Below are 21439 nucleotides of genomic sequence, written 5' to 3' on the forward strand. Positions count from 1 at the left end.
ATCGAGGGATATGCAGCAATGTCTTGTATTGGGATTTGAAAGAAAGAAAAGCAAGAAATTGAATATTGATAATTAAAAAAAAAAAAAAGAAAGAAAAATAAAATAAAATTAAATTAACGAAGAACCTAACTTTTATTTAATCGTGGATTAGTCAATACCTTGTAGTTTCGTTTTAATAACGTATGTTCCCTTTGAGTTTCAGGAGGTTGGTGAACAAGAGGAGCAACGATGACGCCGAAAGATCATTTGGAGGAAGGAAGGTCTTCATCGTTGGTGATGATTTTTTGGTTAACTAAAAAAAAAAAAGAAAAGAAAAAAAAACACGAAAAAAAAATATAAAAAAGAAATGGCTTATGGTGATCTGTTGTAGACGATCTTAAAGTACTTTACATACATTGGAACAACCGATTCTGTGCCCTAAAAGAAGAACAAACAAGTTTACGATTTATCAGATGTTAACTTCGAAAGAAGAATATATATATATATATATATATATATATATATATATATATATATATATATATATATGATGAAACATTATAGTACGTTATAGTTAACATCAGTGTTATCGAAAAAAAAAACTTTATCTTTCTTTAGGAATGAAGCTGTGTCATATATTCGAATTAGTTTACCCTAGAAAGTAGAAACTCATATATATTATAACCCGTATACTTGAAACCGTAGATTATACATAGATACATACATACATACATACATACATACATAGATACATATATACGTAATCGGAGAAAAGAACTCGAGAGACAATTAAATGATGAATGATTGATTAATCAATCGTCGTTAAAAATCGTCTCTCGAGCGTTCCATTTCTCCAAGCACGTTTTTTTGTCGAATTGAGAAATAACTATGATTACAATCCCAAAAGTATTATATATTCTTCCCACTTTTTTAAAGGACCGTCCAATTTGACAATCAACACCCCAATCCACCCGCCCTTGGAACATGCCCAATATATAACATGCTCGTTGTTGCTAAAAGCTTGACGACTTTCTTCCTTTTTGTATGTTTATTTTATACATTTTTTTGTACTCTTTTTTTTCTTTTCTTTTGTTTTCTTTTTACTCGTTTTTCTCTTTTTTTTCTATATATATATATATATTTTTTTTTTCTTTTCGTTGGCATGGCTCGCGCCGTTGTTAAAAAAGAGAGAGAGCCCGCTCGATTGCCCGCCCGCCCGCCCGGCCCTTTTTATCGCGCAAAGCAAAGCAAAGCAAAGCAAAGCAAAACCAAGCAAAGCAAAGCAAAGCAAAGCAAAGCAAAGCCAGGCAAAGCAAAGCAAAACAAAAAAAAACAAAACAATACAATACAATACAATACAATACAAAATAAAACCAAGCAAAGCAAAGCATAACAAAAGAGAAGAAAGATGTGGAGGAGTGGAGAAAGAGTGGGAAAAAAAAACAGAAAAAAAAACAGATTAAATCTCAAAAAAAAAAAACAAACAAACAGGCGAACGAACAAACAAACAAACAAATAAGCAAACAAACAAAAACCTGATATAACACATACATACATACATATATACATAGATCGAAGTGATGAAAATTATCTAATTAATCCAGATCGCTAATATCGATTCGTCGAACCCTTTGCTTACAAATTTTTCAGGTTTCTTCACTAGTCTTAGTTGGAGTGGTGAAACCATTGTGACACGTAGGATATCTTCGAGGAATAACGACAACGTACCAGCACCGTTGACCCCGCAACGACGTGCCAGGCTCCATTGTCCTATTCGACATCCTGGAAGGAACAATCGTCCATTGGGTAGCATACAAACTTCGGGCCATGATCGTCGTCACAATTGTTCGAGATGCGGCAAGAGCTATAAAAACGCCTATATACTTAAGAGACACTTATTGTACGAGTGCGGCAAGGCACCATCATTCAGTTGTCCCCATTGCCCCTTCAGTTCGAAATACGAAAGGAATTTGAAAGCCCATATTAATCATCGTCACATGGACGTAATACAATCCGCCCAATCAGCGGCCACTGCGCTCAATCAAAGAGCCTGAAAATCATTTCCACGATCGACTTTTCGTATTTCCATCCTTTAAATTTTTTTTTATTTATCTTCCTCACCCCTGACCCTGCATTGACTTCGCACTATCCCGCCATGCTTGCCTTGGCGCACTCCCAACTCCTTTTTTTGCGTTTTATCATTCCTTTCATCTCCTCGATCTCTCTGTTCTACTGACTGCGATCACGAAAAGGGGAGAAAAAGATGGAGAAAAGTTCTAATATCAAATTTGGTTGTTTTTGTTTTTATTTTATTTTTTCTAATCATGAATAACGAAGATGTCCACAACGATGGTGAACTTTTCTTGTAACGTTACATTAAGTTGTTGAGGAATATTTGTGCGAATATTTTCGCGAATATTTTCTTTTTTCTTTTTCTCCCCTAAAATATATATATATATATACAAAACTTTTTTCTTCCCCTTCTAGTCTTCCCTCCTTCGTATATATATGTATATATATGTGTATATATATACGAAGGTCAAAAATTCTTAGATGATTTTAAATGCCAATGACTCTTTTTCGAGACGATTTTAGACTAATTTTTTTCAGATTGTTTCTTAAACTTGATTTCTTAAACTTGTAGTTTAACAATTTGAAAGAAAGAAAAGATATTATCTTAAATAATCTCGAAGGAGGAATAATTGACTTTTTTAAGATAATTTTGCAACTTTTAGTTTAACTAGGAATTTTTTATCTATCCCATTGATATGTATCTTCCGAATAGAATTTTTTTTCGGTTTTTTATTAACCTCCTTCCTTTTTCTCGATTTTAATGATAACCATAACCTACTCGATAAAGATATAATTATCTTTCTGACTATTATCTCGTTGTGCCATACGATGAAGTCGTTATATCGATAACAGGACGTTTCAAACGGGTAGCCGTAGTAATGTATGTATGTATAAAGAAATGATATACCAACAACAATACCATCATAAGTACCACATTGAAGAAGTGGAGAGAAAAAGGAAAAGAAAAAGAAAAGAAAAGTGTTCTTGTTAATAAGAAAAAATAAAAAATAAAAAAAAATAAAAAATAAAAAAATAGAAAGAAAGAAAGAAAAAAAAAAACTTAAGTAGCACTCTATCGTGAGACAATATTATGTAATTACAGCTGCAATTGCGGTTTATTATTCGCTTTTACGTTTGCTTTGTAATTCGTTATTGAAATGTGTACACAAACATACATACACAAACAAACACCTACATCTATATACATATATATAATTATATATAAGTATAATAAGCATTGTGAGCCATTAAAAAATAGAAAAATCACTGTGTCGATACGCGTAATTTCGAAGGAAAGAAAAGAAGAAGAAAAAGAAGGAAAGTTAGCCCCAGGAGTAACATCAAATTTTAATTTCGAATCGAAATTAAAAAAGAAAAAGAAAAGAGAACTGAAGGAAAGAGAAAAGAAAAATCAAATTAATAGCTAAAGGTATTTTTTGATTTTGTCAAAAATACATTATGATATTGTTATTTTTGAGAAGTGTTTTAAATGTCTATTTTAAAATATGGGGGCATAGATAAAGAGCGAAGACCTAGTTTGCGCCTTATGATAAGTATGGTCCTTAAAACGAACGAAGAAGAAGAAAGATAGAGAGAAGGAAAACTAAAATGAAAATAGAATGAAAAGAGAAAAGAAATCAAACGAAAAAGAAAAAATTTAGTAGATCCGCCAGGAGAGGCGTGAGACTTAATCAACTTGTTGGATATTCATTTTAATGATACATATTTAAGGCGTATAATCAAACTGATCGCATTGTTGGATATTTTAACAGACTCGAACGAGAAAAACTCGAGAGGAAAAGAAAGGTGCAGAACGCATAAGCTTCTCTCTTTTTTTTTTTTCTTTTTATTTCATTTTGTGTTTATATTATTATTTATTTATTTATTTATTTATTTATTTATTTATTTATTTATTTATTTATTATGGAAACATAAATGACGCGTATTTGTTTTATTTTTTTTCGTTCTATATTCTTTTCCTTTCCTTTTTTTGAAGAGATGGAAAGAATATTTCTTATCTTTTTATATTTATTTATGTATTTATTTATTACTGATTATCTAGTCACTCGTTCACGATCTTCATAAAATGTATATCTTTATTTATTTTTTTTTCGTTCGTTTCTTAATGCGATTAAAAAGAAAAAAAAAGAAAAAAAATGATAATATAAAATTCGATCACCTTCTCGAGAATCTCTTCGAGTCCGAGGATGAATATAGATCCTTAAATTTTGCGAGCGCCGATTATTTTTCTACTAATACTAATACGATTGTCTATACAAACAGGCTGGAAGCAACGAATCCGACGAAGCCTGTTTTTAACACATACAAATTAATTCCCTGATTTCTAGCTCTCTAACAAGAAGTAGTTTAAGAAATTCAAAAGTGAAGAGAAATTAAAAGAGAAAAAAAAAACAACAAAAATAAAACTACAAAAAAATATATAAACGAAAAGAAAGAAAGAAATAAACTCCTCAGTGTGGAGGAGAAGAGAGGAAGGGGCTGCGAAGATTTCCGATTAAGAAAATAAAAATTAAAGAATGAAAAAGAAGAGTTACATGCCAAATAGACCAGAAACGATCGAAGATGAATAAAAAAGAAACAGAAGAAGAAGAAGAAGAAAGAAGGAAAGAGAAATTAAAAAATATATATATATAAACAAATAAATCTCATTTTCTGTTCCGAGAGCAAGTTCCATAACAAAGGAATTTTAAATTAACGATCGTATCTTTCGACTAATTTCGTCGGCCAATAATGATCGATTATTATCCTTCTAATTAATTTCTATTTTCAATGTAGAGTCGTCTACTTTAGATAGCTGGTCTAAGTCGGCCACGACTTATGTAAACCTAGATATTGAAGATAGAGAATATATTTGAATCAAAAAGTACATATACATATATATACAAATACATATATATATATATACAAATATATATGTACATATATACATATATACATACATGAATATATATGTACATATACAGAGTGGGATTATAACTTAGATCATGTTAAATATCTTCATTCTTGTTTTTTTTTGAGAAATTTTTAACAAAGCATGTACGTTACTGAGGAAGCCATAATGTAATAATAGTTATAATTTTTATAATAGTCAACTGTGTTTCTTTAAAGAGAGTCATATGTTTTTGATTTCATTAATCCATGCAGTTCTCTATAACTTTTATTTCAGAAAATGAAAATGAAAGAAGTAGCTATTGGTAGCTATGACAAAAAAATTTATTTCACTGAAAAAAAAGTAATTTGTTTATTAATTATTTAATAATTTATGTAAATGTATAAATCAATCGTAGTCTGAAATTGCTTGTTTCTTAGAAAAATAAGATGAGTTCAGTTCGCACGAATTTGTTTATAAAAATTGTTTATAACAAATTGTTTAATAATTATTAACAATAAGCTAAAAAGTTGGAGAAAATTATGCTCTTTAAAATGGTATTTGATTCAAGTTTCTACGACTTCTAATTCCCGAGATATTTACATGCAATTGGAAAATCTGGCTATTATAATAATAATATAAAAAAATAATTTATCAATTATTTATTGATTTATGTAAATTTATAAATCAGTCACAGTCTGAATTTTTGTGTTTCTTGACAAAATAAGATAAATCCAGTTCGTACGAATTTGTTTACAAAAATTGTTTATAACAAATTGTTTATAACAAATTGTTAATTATTTATAAACAATTTGTAAAAATGGAGAAAATTTTGCCCTTTAAAATGATATTTGATTCACGTCGCTACGACTTCTAGTTCCGGAGATATACCCGTTTAAATATAAGGCACTTAAATTAGGTCACTGACCTACATTTCATTCATCTTTACTGGGTGACACACTGACCTATTTAAATTCCGAGAATTTACTACGACCGTACTACTACTACTACTATTACTACGAACAGCTGTACCGCGCGACTTATGAATGGAAATCTTTCGGAGGCGATATCTTCCGAACGAAAAGTCGTAGAGACTTGAAACCAACGCCATTTTCAAGCATAATTTATCCTTTATTTATTTAAACATTGCAATAATATTGTTATAATAAAATCGCTTTTGTTAATAATTTTTAAAATTGATTTTTTTTCTTTTCTTTCATAATAGGAACATAACTATAATGAAAACATCAAAATTTTTATTATAATCATATAAATTTTATTTTGTTTATTAAAAAAAAGGAGATAGAAGATTTTTTAATAATAGCCAACCTACGAAATTGAAAAACAAAAATTCGAAAGACCTTTACTGTGAATTATCTCCTAAACTAATAATTTTTCGACTTACATGGATTAATACTTTTTTATAGAGAATGTCAAATTACATTGATTAGTGTAAACAAAAACATATAATTCTATTTTAAAAAATTTAGTTGACCTTCGTGTTTTTTACTCATTCAACCACAAAAAAATCATTATTACTGTATTATGGCCTCCTCTGTACCTTACGGCTTTTGTAAACAAAATTTTTCAATATCTCTAAAAAAAAATGGAGATATTCAAGATTATTAATGAAAATTATAGCCCCACCTTGTATAATATACATACATAACTTAGTATATCGACGAAAAAAAAGAACAAAATATTAGCAATGACGATGTAAATTGTAAGTCATACACCATGGTGTTGTTGAGAAAGGGGAGAGTAAATAAATAAATTAATAAATTAATAAATAAGTGAATAAAATAAAAAGAAAAAAAAAATAAACAAAAAAGAAGAAAAAAATTGCGTAAAAGGAAATAAAAGGAGGAAGGAAAGAAGGGATGGATAATAAATAATAACGTGTCTTTCTAAAGCTTGGCCGAGAGAGAAGAAAAATATAGAATTGATAATAATTTGGAGAATAAAAAAAGAAATAGAGAAAGGAAAACGAGAATAAAATAGATCGACGTGGAATGAAGAAAAACAAAAAGAAAAAAAAAATTAAAAAAAATATATATATACAATAGATGTTAATTTATTAACTTAACAAAGGTAAAATATAATCACGAAGATGTTACACAGAGAGAAAGAGAGAGGGAGAGAAAAAGCATACCTAATGAAACTTCACTATATATATATATTATATAATCGCTTTATTCCACGTTATCATTACTTTTCCTCGAGAGCCAACGAATTTCGAGATATTGTACTCGATCAAGGACCAAAGATAACGATGAGATATCGTATTAAAATAAAAAAATAAAAAGAAAACGAGAAAACAAAAAAAATAAAAAAGAGCAAGGAAAAAAAACAAAAAAAAACAAAACAAAACAAAATTAAAAAAAAATAATTTAACAAATTTTATTCTAGTCACACACATACACACACACACACACATCTACACATTGATAAGTGAACATTTAATGTATGTATCTCCCCTCTCGGCCAAAAATGAACCAACAGACTAATAAAAAATGAACAAAAAAAAAAAGAAAAAAGGAAAGCAAAAGAATTTATTAAATTTAAATGTGACAAGAAAGGATTATGTGTTAAAAAGACGCGAACACGTTTGTTCTAACTTGCAATTTAGTGAACTAGCAATTAAGTGAAATATTAGAAATCCTGTCGTCTTTTCTAATTCTAACACACCCTCTTGCTTCTTGCCTTTCTCTCTATCTATCTCTTTCTTATTCTCGTGTATTTTCTCTTTTTCTCTCTTTCTCTCTCTCTCTCTCTCTCTCGCTCTTTTTCTCTCTTTCTCTCTTGACTTTGTTAAAAACATCGATAGCTCCTTTTTTATCAAGTTTCTTTTTACTGTTTCTACCTTCTTAATTTCTTTTTTTTCCATTCTACTATTATTTTCTATGAGAATTTACATGAAAGATCTTTCATTTTTATTCGTGTGAAGAAAAAATAAAAAGAAAAGAAATTGAATTATTATTTTTCATTACCATTAACGTACATATGGATATAATGTTTTTGTTTGATTTTATTTGTTTGTTTGAAAAAATTTATAATAATAGTAATAGAGAAAAAAGTAAATTTACTTTAATATAAAAAATATGTAAATTTTGTAAACGGATCTTATGAAATGAATACTGTACGGTTCGAGTATCATATTTCCTCTCTCTCTCTTTCTCTCTCTCTCTCTCTCTCTCTCTCTCTCTGTTTTTCTAATTATGTGATAATTGTTCTTGAAAAAAAAAAAATAAAATAAAATAATAAAGAACAAAGCCAAACGTTGATCCGAATTTTCTTCTCTCCGAAGTTAAACTGAACTTTCTTCTGTGCCAGATATACGAGATTTGTGATTATTTCGTAAGATTGTAAGATCGAGGGACTCTCGCGTGTCATCCGAGTCGACTTTCCAAATGTGCCTAAGAAATAAAAAGAAAAAAAAGAAAAAGAACAAAGTGATGATTTCAAAAGATCGATCGAAAATACTAAGCGTCGTTTCGTAAATAAAATAAGTGTTGAGAGATATCTAGTTTATTATTTTTCTCAAATTTAATTTAATTTTCTTTCTTTTTCTTTCTTTCTTTCTTTTCGTCCTTGCTTAGAACTTTAATTAAGAATTTTTTAATGGTATTACTTCCCGATATTGCGTATATTATAAATATATTACATATATAAATATATGAACGAATGCATATATATATATGTATGTATGTATTCGTTCGCACGTTTACGTGTCGACATCGTACGAAACGTGAAAGTGTATTGAACGTTTGAAAAGTCTTCCATGTTATCAGAGCCAAATAATTTACCGAAAAAGCTGAAGAGAAAAAGAGAAATAGGGGATTGGATGTTGAGGAGATGTACAGGGAGGAGGAGTGAGTTTGTTTGAGAGGGTTAACGCAATATAAAAAGCAATATTAACATTGCTTTCCCTTTAAAAGATTATTTCCATTAAAACCTTAAAGGAGGTAGAGAGGAAAAGAATATGAATCGTGTCTGTTCGTATAAAATGTAGATATAGTAAAAGAAGATAAATGGCCAAGAAAATGAAAAATTTTAATCTAAAGAAAAAGAAAAAAAAAATTGAAAATGAATTAAAAAACAAACAAATGCGATTGGTTATGACAAAAAAAAATACACTAGAGCAGCACAAAGAAGACTGATAAAGAAAGAAAGAAAGAAAGAAGAAAAGAAAAAGAAAAAGAAAAAGAAATCGCAAGAAGTGAGAGAGGTTATATAAATAAATAATTGATTGATTGATTTATTGATTGATTGATTGATTGATTAAAAGCCATTATATTATAATACCAAGATATAATGAACGTGTATATTTGCGTACGTATTAAAGTTCTCATTAAGAATAATATATCGTGCCAATAATTATTATTAATTATTTTTATTATGATTATTATTATCGTTACGATTATTATTATTATTATTATTATTATTATATAGATTAGGATAGTTAGAATACAATACTCGAGTGCATCGAGCACGAGATACCTATAGAATTGTTAAAAAAAATCGACTATACATACACATATATATATGTACGAATATATTAAAAATATTAAACGAAGGAACAAAAAAAATATATGTATACATACATACATATATATATATATATATATATATATATATAATATGTATACGAGCCGATGATAATGAAAAGTCTAAGTAAAAAATTATAAAAATAGTTAATTTATCGTATAATTCGTAGATGCCAACGATTTAATTATATAAATTACGAAATGAACTAATTTTATTCTTTTTTTAATTTTTGACTTAGACTCTACACTTTAATAATCACCGGCACATATATAAATATGTGTATATATATGCATATATATGAAGAGATAAAAGTGAGATGATTTCTGCGGAATTTCGATCGAATAGAGATGACAAGAGAGCTTATTTTTTTTTTTTATTCGTGAATTGCAGAGAAAGAGAGAGAGAAAAATATATATAGAAGATTAAGAGAAGGAAAGAAAGAAAGAAAAAACTGATTGAAAAATGAACGAGTGGGAGAGTAATTAAAAAAAAAAAAAATAATAAAAAATGAAAAAAATAGCATTTAAGGGGATCGATGATAATAATTAGCCTGTAAGAGCGTTCACTGTAGAAACAAAAAAAATATATATACATATATAATATATATTTTTTTTGTATGTAATTTGTTGCGTTCTGAAAAAAAAAAACAAGAAAGAGGATGCGCTGCGCATTCGTGTATGCAATGCGACGACAACGATGAAACATGTTGAAAAAAGAAAAAGAAAAGAGATAAGGATGTCGAATTATTTCAAATAAATAAATAAATAAATAATATAATATAATATAATATAATAATAATAATAATAATAATAAATAAATAAATAAAAAGGAGAGAGTTGCGATTCGATCGATCGTGTTTCAACGCATGCGCCTCGCGTTTATGTATACACATATTATATATTATATTTACATACTTATGTTCATCAGATTTTTGCGAGTTCGAGATTACGCGATTACTATTCCTCTTTCTCTATGTGTATTCACTGATAGCCATATTGTGTTTAACCGAGGATTACTCGATATGAAATATAATAAAGAATTCAATTTAATTATTCAAATTCGACCCGAGATAAAACTCATTTCTCTTCTCGCTTAAAGCGAATTGAGAAACAAACAAAGGAACAATATAGAAAAAGAAGAAGGAGAAGAAGGAGAAGAAGAAGAAGAAAAAGAAGAAAATATTGATATAACAAAGACAACAATTTTTTTTATTTTTTTCCTTCCTATCTTTTTTTTTCCTCTACCACTTTTTATCCGTCCATCTTTTCTCTTTTATATTTTCCTCCTTTTTCTTACGTGTTAAAAATTATTGATTTATTTATGTATTTATTTATTTATTTGTTTGTTTATTTACTCGTTTGTTTTAATTTTTTTCCCACCCACAGAAAGTCAAGATCCATCATAAATTTTCGTTGTTGTGATTTTTCTTTTACCTTTTACACTTTTACAGTAAAAACGTTACTAACATATGCTTGCTTCATTTCTAGGATCATACTAGGAATATTATCTTTCGAATATTCTTTTTCGAGAAATTTCAAATGGACTCGAGGATTCATCAACTTTGATATAATATTATAAACTACGATACAAGTGGAAAACATCTTTACTACATCTTTACAGTTTCGTCAAGCTGGATGATTTAAATTACGAAAATTTTTTGGTCCTTTCTTAATTAATTAAATAATGAACAACAAGGATATAACGAACGAACTAATGTTAATTTTTTTTTTTATGTTAAAGAGAACAAATAAAAATGATAATAAAAATAATCATTCGATAATAAATAATGTAGATAATAAAATTTTGTAGAATAATTACTTTTTCCTTGTGTTAATACGAAGAAAAATGTATGTAAAAAATAATAATTAATCGCACGGCAACATTATTCATTTACTACATGAATTAATTTCTATTTCCTTTCTTTTTTGAAATTTCTATCTATTTTATATACATATATATGTTAAATAAATTGATTCTAAATAAAATGAGTAAATACTTCCTTGTTATAATAAAAGAAATTTCAAAAGTATTCAATATACCCCTATTTCTATTCCCCATTATTGAATTCATTTATATTTTCCTTTTCATTTATCTTCCAATTGGTTAAAGAAAAATCGGCTTGTTGTGGACAACTAGGATAATACGAAGGAAAAGGTAACTATGATTTTTGTTCTATGAAATAATTGGCAAAATCTTTTTTTCTCTCAAAAAGAGAATAAGATTTGAAAAAAGAAATAAAAAAATAAATATACTATACTTCGCACTGACATATTTTTTTATTATTATTTTCAGATCGAAGAAAGAGAAAGAAAGAGAGAGAGAAGGAGAAAGAGAGAGAGAGAGAGAAAGAGAGAGAGAGAGGTAGAGAGAGAAAGAGATGCAAACCAGAATATTCAACAATGAAAAAACAAAATCGAGATGTGAACGCAGTTGTAAAAGAAAAACAAACAAACAAAATAACAATGTTTATATATATATATATTTACATAATAATTATGATTATCATAAATATTATATAAATATAACAAAATAATTCTATATATATTTCTATTATCAACGTATATAGATTGATTAACACATTTCAATGAATATGTAAACCAATTAAGAAGAAATAAGAATTTCTATTTCTTCTATATCGTTTTTTTTCTTTTTCTCTTCTTTTTTCTTTTTTGTTTCTTTTTAACAGTTCAAGATTCTTCAAGATGAACGAGAACGTAACTTCACACGAAGATATATCTCTTCGCTGAAGAAACGTCGATTGTCTTCTATGACTACGAATGAATAAAAAAATTTATTATACATACAGGTAAGATCATTATATAATTGAGATACTAACTCGATAAATCTTTGACACACACACATACACACACACACACACACACACACACACACACACATACTCATGCACGTACATACATTTTTTACAAATCAGACATGCGAATTTTATGAAAAAGAAAAAAAAAGATTTTTTGACAACGTTGATTAAAAAAAAAAAAAATTTTAATTTGAAAAAAGAGAAATAAAAAAAATGAACTATAATCATCGTCTCACTCAATGTACTTTTATTTTCTCTCTCTCTCTCTCTCTCTCTCTCTTTCTCTCTTTACCTCTTTCTCTCTTTTTTAATTAATTTTTTCCGCGCAAATTTGTTTTGTTTGTTTGTACTTTTGTTACCTTATTTTTTTTTCTTTTCTTTTCTACAAAAAAAAAACTCAAGTGCGAGAAGAGAAATCAACCGTGAAGAGATCTCTACGAAGCATTTAACCGGTGAAATCTCAAAAGTTCTGATAATTCAACGATGTGAAGGGAAGAAACACGAACACACAGAACATAGACACTCTATCTCTCTCTCTCTTCTCTACAACGACCGAGTGCTGCGGAATGAATTCGCAATATATGCATATTTTCCGCGCCTTCTACGAAAGATAACAAGTTTTTGGTGCAGTAATCTAACAATCAACATCACAGTCTCTTTGCATGTATAAAAATGAATAAAAATAAATAAATAAAAAGGAAAAGGAAAATAAGCTTCAATAAGATTGATCGGGGATTAAAAGAGAAAAATAAATTAATTAATTCAAGTAAAATAATATAAAATAAAATAAAACGAAATACAAAAAAGTTATTACGAAAAAGAAGTAATAATAATAATAATAATAATAATAATAATAATAATAATAATAATAATAATAATAATAATAATAATAATAATAGTAATAATAATAATAATAAAATTAAAGAAAAAGAAAATAGTGATTATGGTGGGAGAAATCTCATTGATAGATAATTATTTTTTTTCCTATGTATATCATTGTATTATGTATTTTAAACGTGTTGCTTTTCGTTTTCAAAGTTATGCTAATTTAGACACTACCAGAAGATAAACTTCAACAGTCCAAGATCATCGTCATCGCTCGAAGAATATTCTCCATTTTATTTTCCATTTTCTTAGATTAATTTTCTTTTTTTTTTATTTTGCGACAACGAACAAACGATCGATCCATCTTACGATAAAGAATATTTTTATTCTTCTTTGTCAATGTATACATTTTTCGCTTTCTCGTAAATCTTTTACTCTCTCCCTCTCTGTCTCTCTCTCTCTCTCTGTCTGTCTCTCTCTCTCTCTCTCTATCTCTCTCTCTTTTTTTGTACCCTGTAATTAAATCGATCAATCGGATCGATACATTCCAATCGTGATTATATTTTTAAATTAATTCTTTTGCTTTTTCTTATTTGCTACATTTTTTACATTTATTAATTATATTTAATTGTTTTTGATTCCATCTTCATATTTTTTCTTCTTCTTCTTCTTCTTCTCATTCTTCTTCCAATTTTCTCTTGTATTTTTCTTATTTTTATTTTTATTCTTTTTATTCGATGGAAAGAAAAAATTATAAAAGTAAATAAAATAAAATAACGCACCGGCCGAGGACATGCTTTACGAGAATACGAAAAAAAAAAATTTTAGAAAAAGAAAAAATAAAATCATCGTCATCGTCGAAGAAAGATTCCAATAACCAATATACTTTTCGTGGTCTAACTTGCAGGAATTTCAATGGCAAGATTCTCGTCCCATGGTGATTTCATCCTGAAGCCATTTCCATGTCATCAGTGTCACAGATCGTATAAAAACAAGGGAAGCCTGAAACGTCATCTTGAAGACGAGTGTGGGAAAGAACCCAAATACATCTGCACCATCTGTGACAAGGGATTTCATCAGAAAGCGAACTTTAAGCGTCACAAATCCACGATACACGAACATATTTGATTCATTAATCCGTGAAAATAAAAAATCACGAATCATTTACAACGAAAGAAAAGAAAAGAATAGAAAAACAAAATAAAATACAATAAAATAAAATACAGTAAAATAAAATAAAATAAAATAAAATAAAATAAAAAGACAGGCCACGCGATAAAATCGTGTGACACGTATGTAAGTACGAACGACGAGGCCCGATAAAAAAAAAAAAAAAAACAAAAATTAACTTTTCTTTTCTCAAGATTTAACCGTATCTTTTCATTGTTTTATTGATAATTTGTTTCACGAGTCGCTGGTTGATTTGTCGAAATATAATAATAAGAAGAAGAAGAAGACAAAGAAGAAGAAGAAGTAAACAAAACTTATAGAGTAGAAAGAGTTTAATGATTTTACAATTTTTTTTATTTTCTTATCGAAATATTGAGAACATCAGGAGGAAGAGGGTGGAAGGGAAGACGAACGGTAGAAAAAAAAAAGAAAAAGAAAAATGACAGCTGTACAATTTTTTAATATCTTTTTTCTTTGCGAACGAAAGATTGATTAAAAAAGCAAAAACGAAGAAAAAGAAAACTTACGAGGGAAAGAAACTTTTTTGAAAAAAAAAGAAAGAAAATAAAAAAGAATATATTTGTGATTGTTAATTATTTTTTATTATTTTTTGTTATCGTTATCGTCGTCTTGTTGCTGTTGGCTATTTTTGTTCTCTTTTTTTTTTTTTTTCATTTCTCGATAAAATCTTGAGGAAAGAAATAAAAATTTATTTTTCTTGCAATAATAATTTTCGAACTGAATGAAAATTTGTTATTTGACTCCTTGTGGGGGCGGAGGGGGGGGGAGAGAAATAAGTGAAAGGAGGAAAGAAAGGAAAAAAAAAAGAGGGAAAAAAAGGAAAAAAAAATGATTTTTGTTTTTGTCTTTTCTACACTTCTTTAAAATTTGTCTATTAAAATTTCAGAGCAATGCAAGAAGAAAACACACGAAGAGATTTAGAAGTATAAAACTTCTATTTATCGTTGCAACACACCAATCCGCACCTTCCATGCACTCGCACACGTACACACACAGCCAAACACACACATGTACACACTTAAAGTTTATAAAAACATGTCCGACATATTAACACACATGTAATTGTGATAAAATGTTACAATATCTGTGCAAAATTTTTTTTTCTTTTAATGATGTGTATAACCGTCTTTTTTTTCTTTTCCTTTTTTTTCTCTTTAATTTAATTAATAACAATATGACGCGAGAGAAAAAAAAATAATAATTATTTAGACTGATTAGAGCGTGCGTGTATGCGCGTGGGCGCGCGCGCAAACAACTTGTGTAATTAATTAGTCTTACTAATAATAAGTCTTTACATTTTTATTTGCTCGCGCCATTTAAAAAAGCATTTCAAATGGGGTTTAATGTACGTGCATGTAAAACATATATAATAACAGATATTAAATTTTTAATCATTTAGAATTATTCTCCTTCTCTCTCTCTCTCTCTCTCTTTTTCTCTGTCTCTTTCTCTCTCTCTTTTTCTCCTTCTCTTTTTCTTTTTCTCTTTATTTCTATATGTATATTCGATATACGTAAGTATGTCGATTTGGGCTTTTTATTAAAAAATAATACATATCACGATAATAACAATAACTTAGATATAATTTTTAATAATAGTTTATTATATACAAGTAAAAGAGAAGAGGGATGGAGAGAGGGACAACGATATTCTTCCCTGGAAATAACTTCTACAATCATCATCACGTATGAGAAAAATGCGCCCTTGAGGAAAGGGAAAGGGAGGATAACTACGACCACAACCAACGAATCTTTTACAGAACGACCATCCGAACTTCACCTAACCCTTGGAGTCCAAAATGAAACCTTTCTTTTTTTCTCCTTACAAAAAAAAATATATATATATATGTATGTATATACACATATGTATATAATATATTGTGCGATAGTCTGGATGAGAGATGCTCGGTGGTAAAAAATAAAGGGAACAAAACAAAAAAAATATTTTCGACTATGAAGCAACAAGAGAAAAAATAAATTAAAAAATAAAAGAGAGATAGAGAAAGAGAATGAGTAAGAGAGACGACGAACGTATTCATATAAAAAATTAATTAATGTAAAATCGACGGATAATCGATGGAATGTGTAACAGGGAGAGGAAGACAGAGAAAGAGAGACAGGGTGGAGGAAGAAGGGAGAGGGTGAGAGAAGATGAACATTTTCACTTTCTCTCTACCTTTCATTTTCCCTCTCTCTTTTTTTCTCTCTCTCTTTTTCTCCTCTCTCTCTCTCTCTCTCTCTCTCTCTCTCTCTCTCTCTTTCTCTCAAATCTTTTTAATCGATTTAATGTTTTTCTCATATCTGTGTATTTACTTTTTTTTCTTCTTTTATTTTCCTTTTTTTTTGTTTCCTTTTTTTTTCTCTCTCCTTGTCGTCTCACTGTCGTTCTCTTTTTGATCAGTTTCAGAGATGTTAAAAAGGGAGAGCAGTCGTGTGAATTACGATACACCATTCACCTGTTACAAATGCGGCAAACGTTACACGTGGACCGATTCATTGACCAGGCATCTACGAGAGGGTTGCGGTAATCTTCCGCGTCACAAATGCGGCCTATGCGGAAGGAAATTCAAACGACGGGATTACCTCGCCCGTCACGAGCACAACGTCCACAAATTGGAGAACTGAGCGTCCTAAATCTCTATTTCCGTTTTCTTTCTGACTTTATTTCTTATCGAAATATTGCCGACAAAATTTTTCTCTTATTTTCTCTCTCTCTCTCTCTCTCTCTCTCTCTCTCTCTCTCTCTCTCTCTCTCCTTTCTTCTTTCTTCTTTTTTCTTTCTTCTTTCTTTTCATTCTTCATTTCTCTTTCTCCTCTCTCTTTTTTTATTTTCTTGTCTTTTTTTTTTATTTTTCATCTCTTATCAATCACAGTTTAATTTTATAATTTTAAACGTACGTTACTAGGTAGAAGATATTTTATATACCATAACGATACTCGTTTCTCTTTTTTCCTTTTCTTTTTTCTTCGGTTTTTATTTTTTTTCTTCTCCCTTTTCTTTTTCTTTTTACTCCAATCACACATCTTTTGAAAGCGCAAACTTTCATTGTTCGCGTTTAATTGTTGTTGTTGTTGTTATTATTATTATTATTATTATTATTATTATTTTTATTTTTATTATTATTATTATATTAATATTATTAATATTATTATTATTATATTAATATTATTATTGTTGTTATTATTATAGAGAGAGAAATCGGCAACCGGGAAAATGTATACAATTATTAATTACTACAGTACAGCAGAGCTCAAAGATTCTTAAATGATTTTCAAAATCGATTAATTTTTTTCGCGATCTTTTTAGGTTAACGTTTTTATTTTCTTTTTTATTCTTTTCTCGAATTGTAAAACTACAAGACTTATGTGTAAAATTACGAGCCTAATTGCACTCTTAAAAAGTCTCGAAAAAGTGATTAATTGATTTGTAATGTCATTTAAGAATTTTTGGTTCATTTTGTACAATTGACTTATATATATATTTCATTTTATTCTCATGGATAAATATGTAAATTAATATTTTGTGACGCTTAAAAAATGGCGGTTATAGCCTATATATGTAACAATTCATAGAATATATATATATATATATGTGTGTATATATATATATAGAATAATGACTTACGTGCCATCGAAATTTTCGCAAATCTAAGTCACTAAAGTGATGGTCACGAAAAAAAGGAGTGTCGACTCGGCTCAGCTTTGCGATATAAATTTTTTTTATATATATATATATGTACATGATTTTACAAAATTGCATCAAAAATTGCAATTAAAATTGTATTCGTTAAGAAAAATAAATTAATCAGGAGTGTCGCGATTAGTGAGATGGACGATTATGAAAGTGATCTAACGTCACATACTCATTTCTATATCTTTTTTGAGATATTTTCACACACGCATATAAGCACAAAACACTTGAGAATTATTTTTTAATAACAAAGCAAAGGAATACAGAAAGGTTAAGTAGATAAGGAAAAAAAAAAAACGAAAAAGGAGAAACAAATCTCTTTTATGTAATTCCAAAATTTTTTCAATATCATTCGCTAGAAAATACGTCATTTAATATTTACAATGACTTAAATCTCATTTTCATAATCGCCGTCTCAGATATATATGTATATACATCAGTATTTTTTTTATATATATATTTTTTTTTATTATCTCTTTTTTTTGTAACCACTTTACAGTATTTTCATGAAAATATCAAACATCGGCCTCGTATTCTACAATTAAATGTTTAATTAATATTCACATAATAATTCCCATTGCTAATAATAATTGAGAACGATTGTGTAGAGGAAACAAAAAGGAGGGCAAAACTAAAAAAGTAAAAAGAAAGAAGAGAAAGAAAAGAAAATAGAAAATAGATAGAAGAAAAGGAAGATAGAAAAAAAAAGGAAAATCATTGATAAACGTGAAGAAATTGTATTATAACTATTCCTCAACGACTGTCTTTTATAATGATACATATACAATCTAAAAATGTGTACGTACAATCGACAAAATTATAAGATATAAATTTATTACGATAGCGAGATTAATCATTGTTGTTGTAGGTACCAAAGGACATTGTTCTGTCCATTTTCTTACTTTCTTATTTTATTTTATTTTATTTTCTCTTATTTTTTTTTTTTATCTACTATTTAAATATAATTAACAATCAATATTGTCAATGCGAAGAACGTTTTTTTGATTTTATTTAATTTTTATGAATATTATTGATCCAGTGTTAAATTTAAGTTAATATTTATTATTAATCTCGCAAGACTTCTCAAACGTATACGTTTGCTCGTAACTCTCTCTCTCTCTTTCTCTCTCTCTTTCTCTCTCTATCTCTATCTCTCTTTCTCTCTTCCTCTGTATTTTTTCTTCTGCGTTTTGTATGTATGTAAACTATATTTTGTATATAATTCATTAATTAGAAATGATTTCGATAAATAATTCATCATTTACATGTCACTAATGCAATAATTCTCTCTCTTTCTCTCTCTCTCTCTCTCTCTCTCTCTCTCTCTCTCTCTCTCTATCTATCTATCTATCTCTCTTTCTAATATGAAAATCTGTCTAATATGAAATATTATATCATCTTCTTCTAACGACTGAAAAATCTACTACTCATGTAATAATATTTAACGTTAACGATGAGACTAAAGAAATCGCCGAGTTATGTATAAAAAAATTAACGTTTTTCCTTTTTTTTTTAAATTAATAATAACAATAATAATAATACATACATACATATTATTATTACGAGCGTGAAAAAGAAAGTCTTGAAAAGAAGAAAATCCAGAAAGAAAAAAGAGAACGAAAAGAAAAGAAGAAGAAGAAAAAAAAGGAGCAAGCAACAACACATCGTTTTTATTTCCCTCCCTCGCACCTCTAACTCTTTCTTTTTTTTTCATGTTTCAATTATTACTACTTGTTTCTTCTCTCTCTCTCTTTTTTTTTTATTTTATTTTTCAAAAACAATCACTGAAAATACACGAAGATGATGGGAGCCAGCGCTAAGAGAAAAAGAGATCCGATGACCGTGGTTGATGACCGTACGTTCCTTTCGAAAAAAAAAAAGAAAAAAAAGAAAACAAAACGTAACGAAACAAATAAAAGACAAAATCAACAACGCCAAAAAACATGTGAGTCCACGAGATTTCGAATATATTAACCTGTCGTTTTTTCTTTTTCTTTCGTTTGTTCGCAGTAATTCAAGCGAGCTCGGCTTACTACAGGAGACTAAGACGACATTTTTGTTCCGCATGCGGCAAGGAATACAGATGGATATAGTCGTTGATCAGACACGAGAGAGAAGAGTGCGGAAAGGATCCGCAACATGTCTGTCCCGTATGCGGAACGAAGATACGTCACAAGTGGATGTTGAAGAAACATTTAATGAACGTTCACGAATGGTTCATGGAAATGTTTTAATCATGGGAACAAAAAAAGCACATAGATATACTCGTGCATCCATAATAATATCTTTCTCTCTTCTCCCATCTCTCTCTTTCTCTTTCTCTTTCTATTTCTTTCTCTCTTTTTTTTTCTTTTCTCATTTCTTTCTCATCATCATCGTGCAATTACTTTTTTGTTTCTCTTCTTTTTTCTTTACTTTTATAACAGACATTTCAAAATGTAAATTAATATTCTTGTAATTACATAAAGTAAATTTCGAATTAACAATTCAAAACACACGCACACACACTTGTTTCTTTATATGTATACTTCTATCGAGAGAAAAAGGATTTGATAACTGATTAAAAAGTTTCATCACTTTTTGATATTCCAGCTTTTGCTTTCTTTTCCTTTCTTTCTTTTCTTTCTTTTTTCTTTTTTATTCACAAAATTATTCCCATAGGCACAAAATCACGATAAAAACGATTACGAACTTGTGAAACATTTTTCATTTATTTATTTATTTATTTATTTATTTATTTATTTATTTACTTATCTCCTTTTGTTTTTTTCTTGACTCGCCAATTAACACATCTTGATATTTGTATATTCTAGGCTGGCTTCACATTAAATATTACGGCTGCAAGAATTGTGGAAAAAAGTACAAATGGAAGGATTCGTTGATTCGACATCATCGTTACGTCTGCGGAAAGGATCCGCAACATAGCTGTCCGATATGTGGAATTAAGATACGTTACAAGTGGTTATTGAAGAAACATTTAATAGACACTCACGAATGGAAAATACCTAAAGGAATTCATATATAATCTGATCGGACGCTGTCTTTCTTTTCTTCTTTTTCTTATTTCTTTCATTTTCTTCTTTTTCTTATTGTTATTAGGATGTCTTCTCTGAAACGATGCTCTTCCAATAAAAAAAATTTCGGAAACTGACGAATAGAAATGCCATACATTCTTTTCTTATATACGATAATATCCGATAATAATCCTTCGTACTGGAAAAAATATTAGTCATTGTAAATAATTAATCGATCGATTTCTAACTTCTAATTTTTCTTCGTGTAATTTAATTTATCGTTCGAAAATCGTCCCAAGAAAATTTAAATCCTCAACTCCTCTACCATTTATATTAGTGTATCCTAAAAAGAGGAAAGAAAAAAACAAGAAAAAAAACAAAATCTTCGTATTTAATTTTATTCGCGCGCCAAAT

General features: G+C 28.4%; 1 protein-coding gene across 1 annotated transcript in view; it reads left to right on the forward strand.

Annotated features, from left to right (window-relative positions):
* Nucleotides 1-14628, forward strand: part of LOC127068532 (zinc finger protein 425-like) — a 31671-nt gene extending 17043 nt beyond the window's left edge. The window contains exons 2-4 of the mRNA XM_051004813.1: nucleotides 1630-2027; nucleotides 5240-5267; nucleotides 14038-14628. Of these exons, the coding sequence (XP_050860770.1) occupies nucleotides 1630-2027; nucleotides 5240-5267; nucleotides 14038-14258 (647 nt within the window). The 3' untranslated portion in view covers nucleotides 14259-14628. The remainder of the gene's footprint in view (nucleotides 1-1629; nucleotides 2028-5239; nucleotides 5268-14037) is intronic.
* The last annotated feature ends 6811 nt before the right edge of the window (nucleotides 14629-21439 follow it).

Source organism: Vespula vulgaris, chromosome 13, assembly GCF_905475345.1.
Source record: "Vespula vulgaris chromosome 13, iyVesVulg1.1, whole genome shotgun sequence".
Classification (NCBI taxonomy): domain Eukaryota; kingdom Metazoa; phylum Arthropoda; class Insecta; order Hymenoptera; family Vespidae; genus Vespula; species Vespula vulgaris.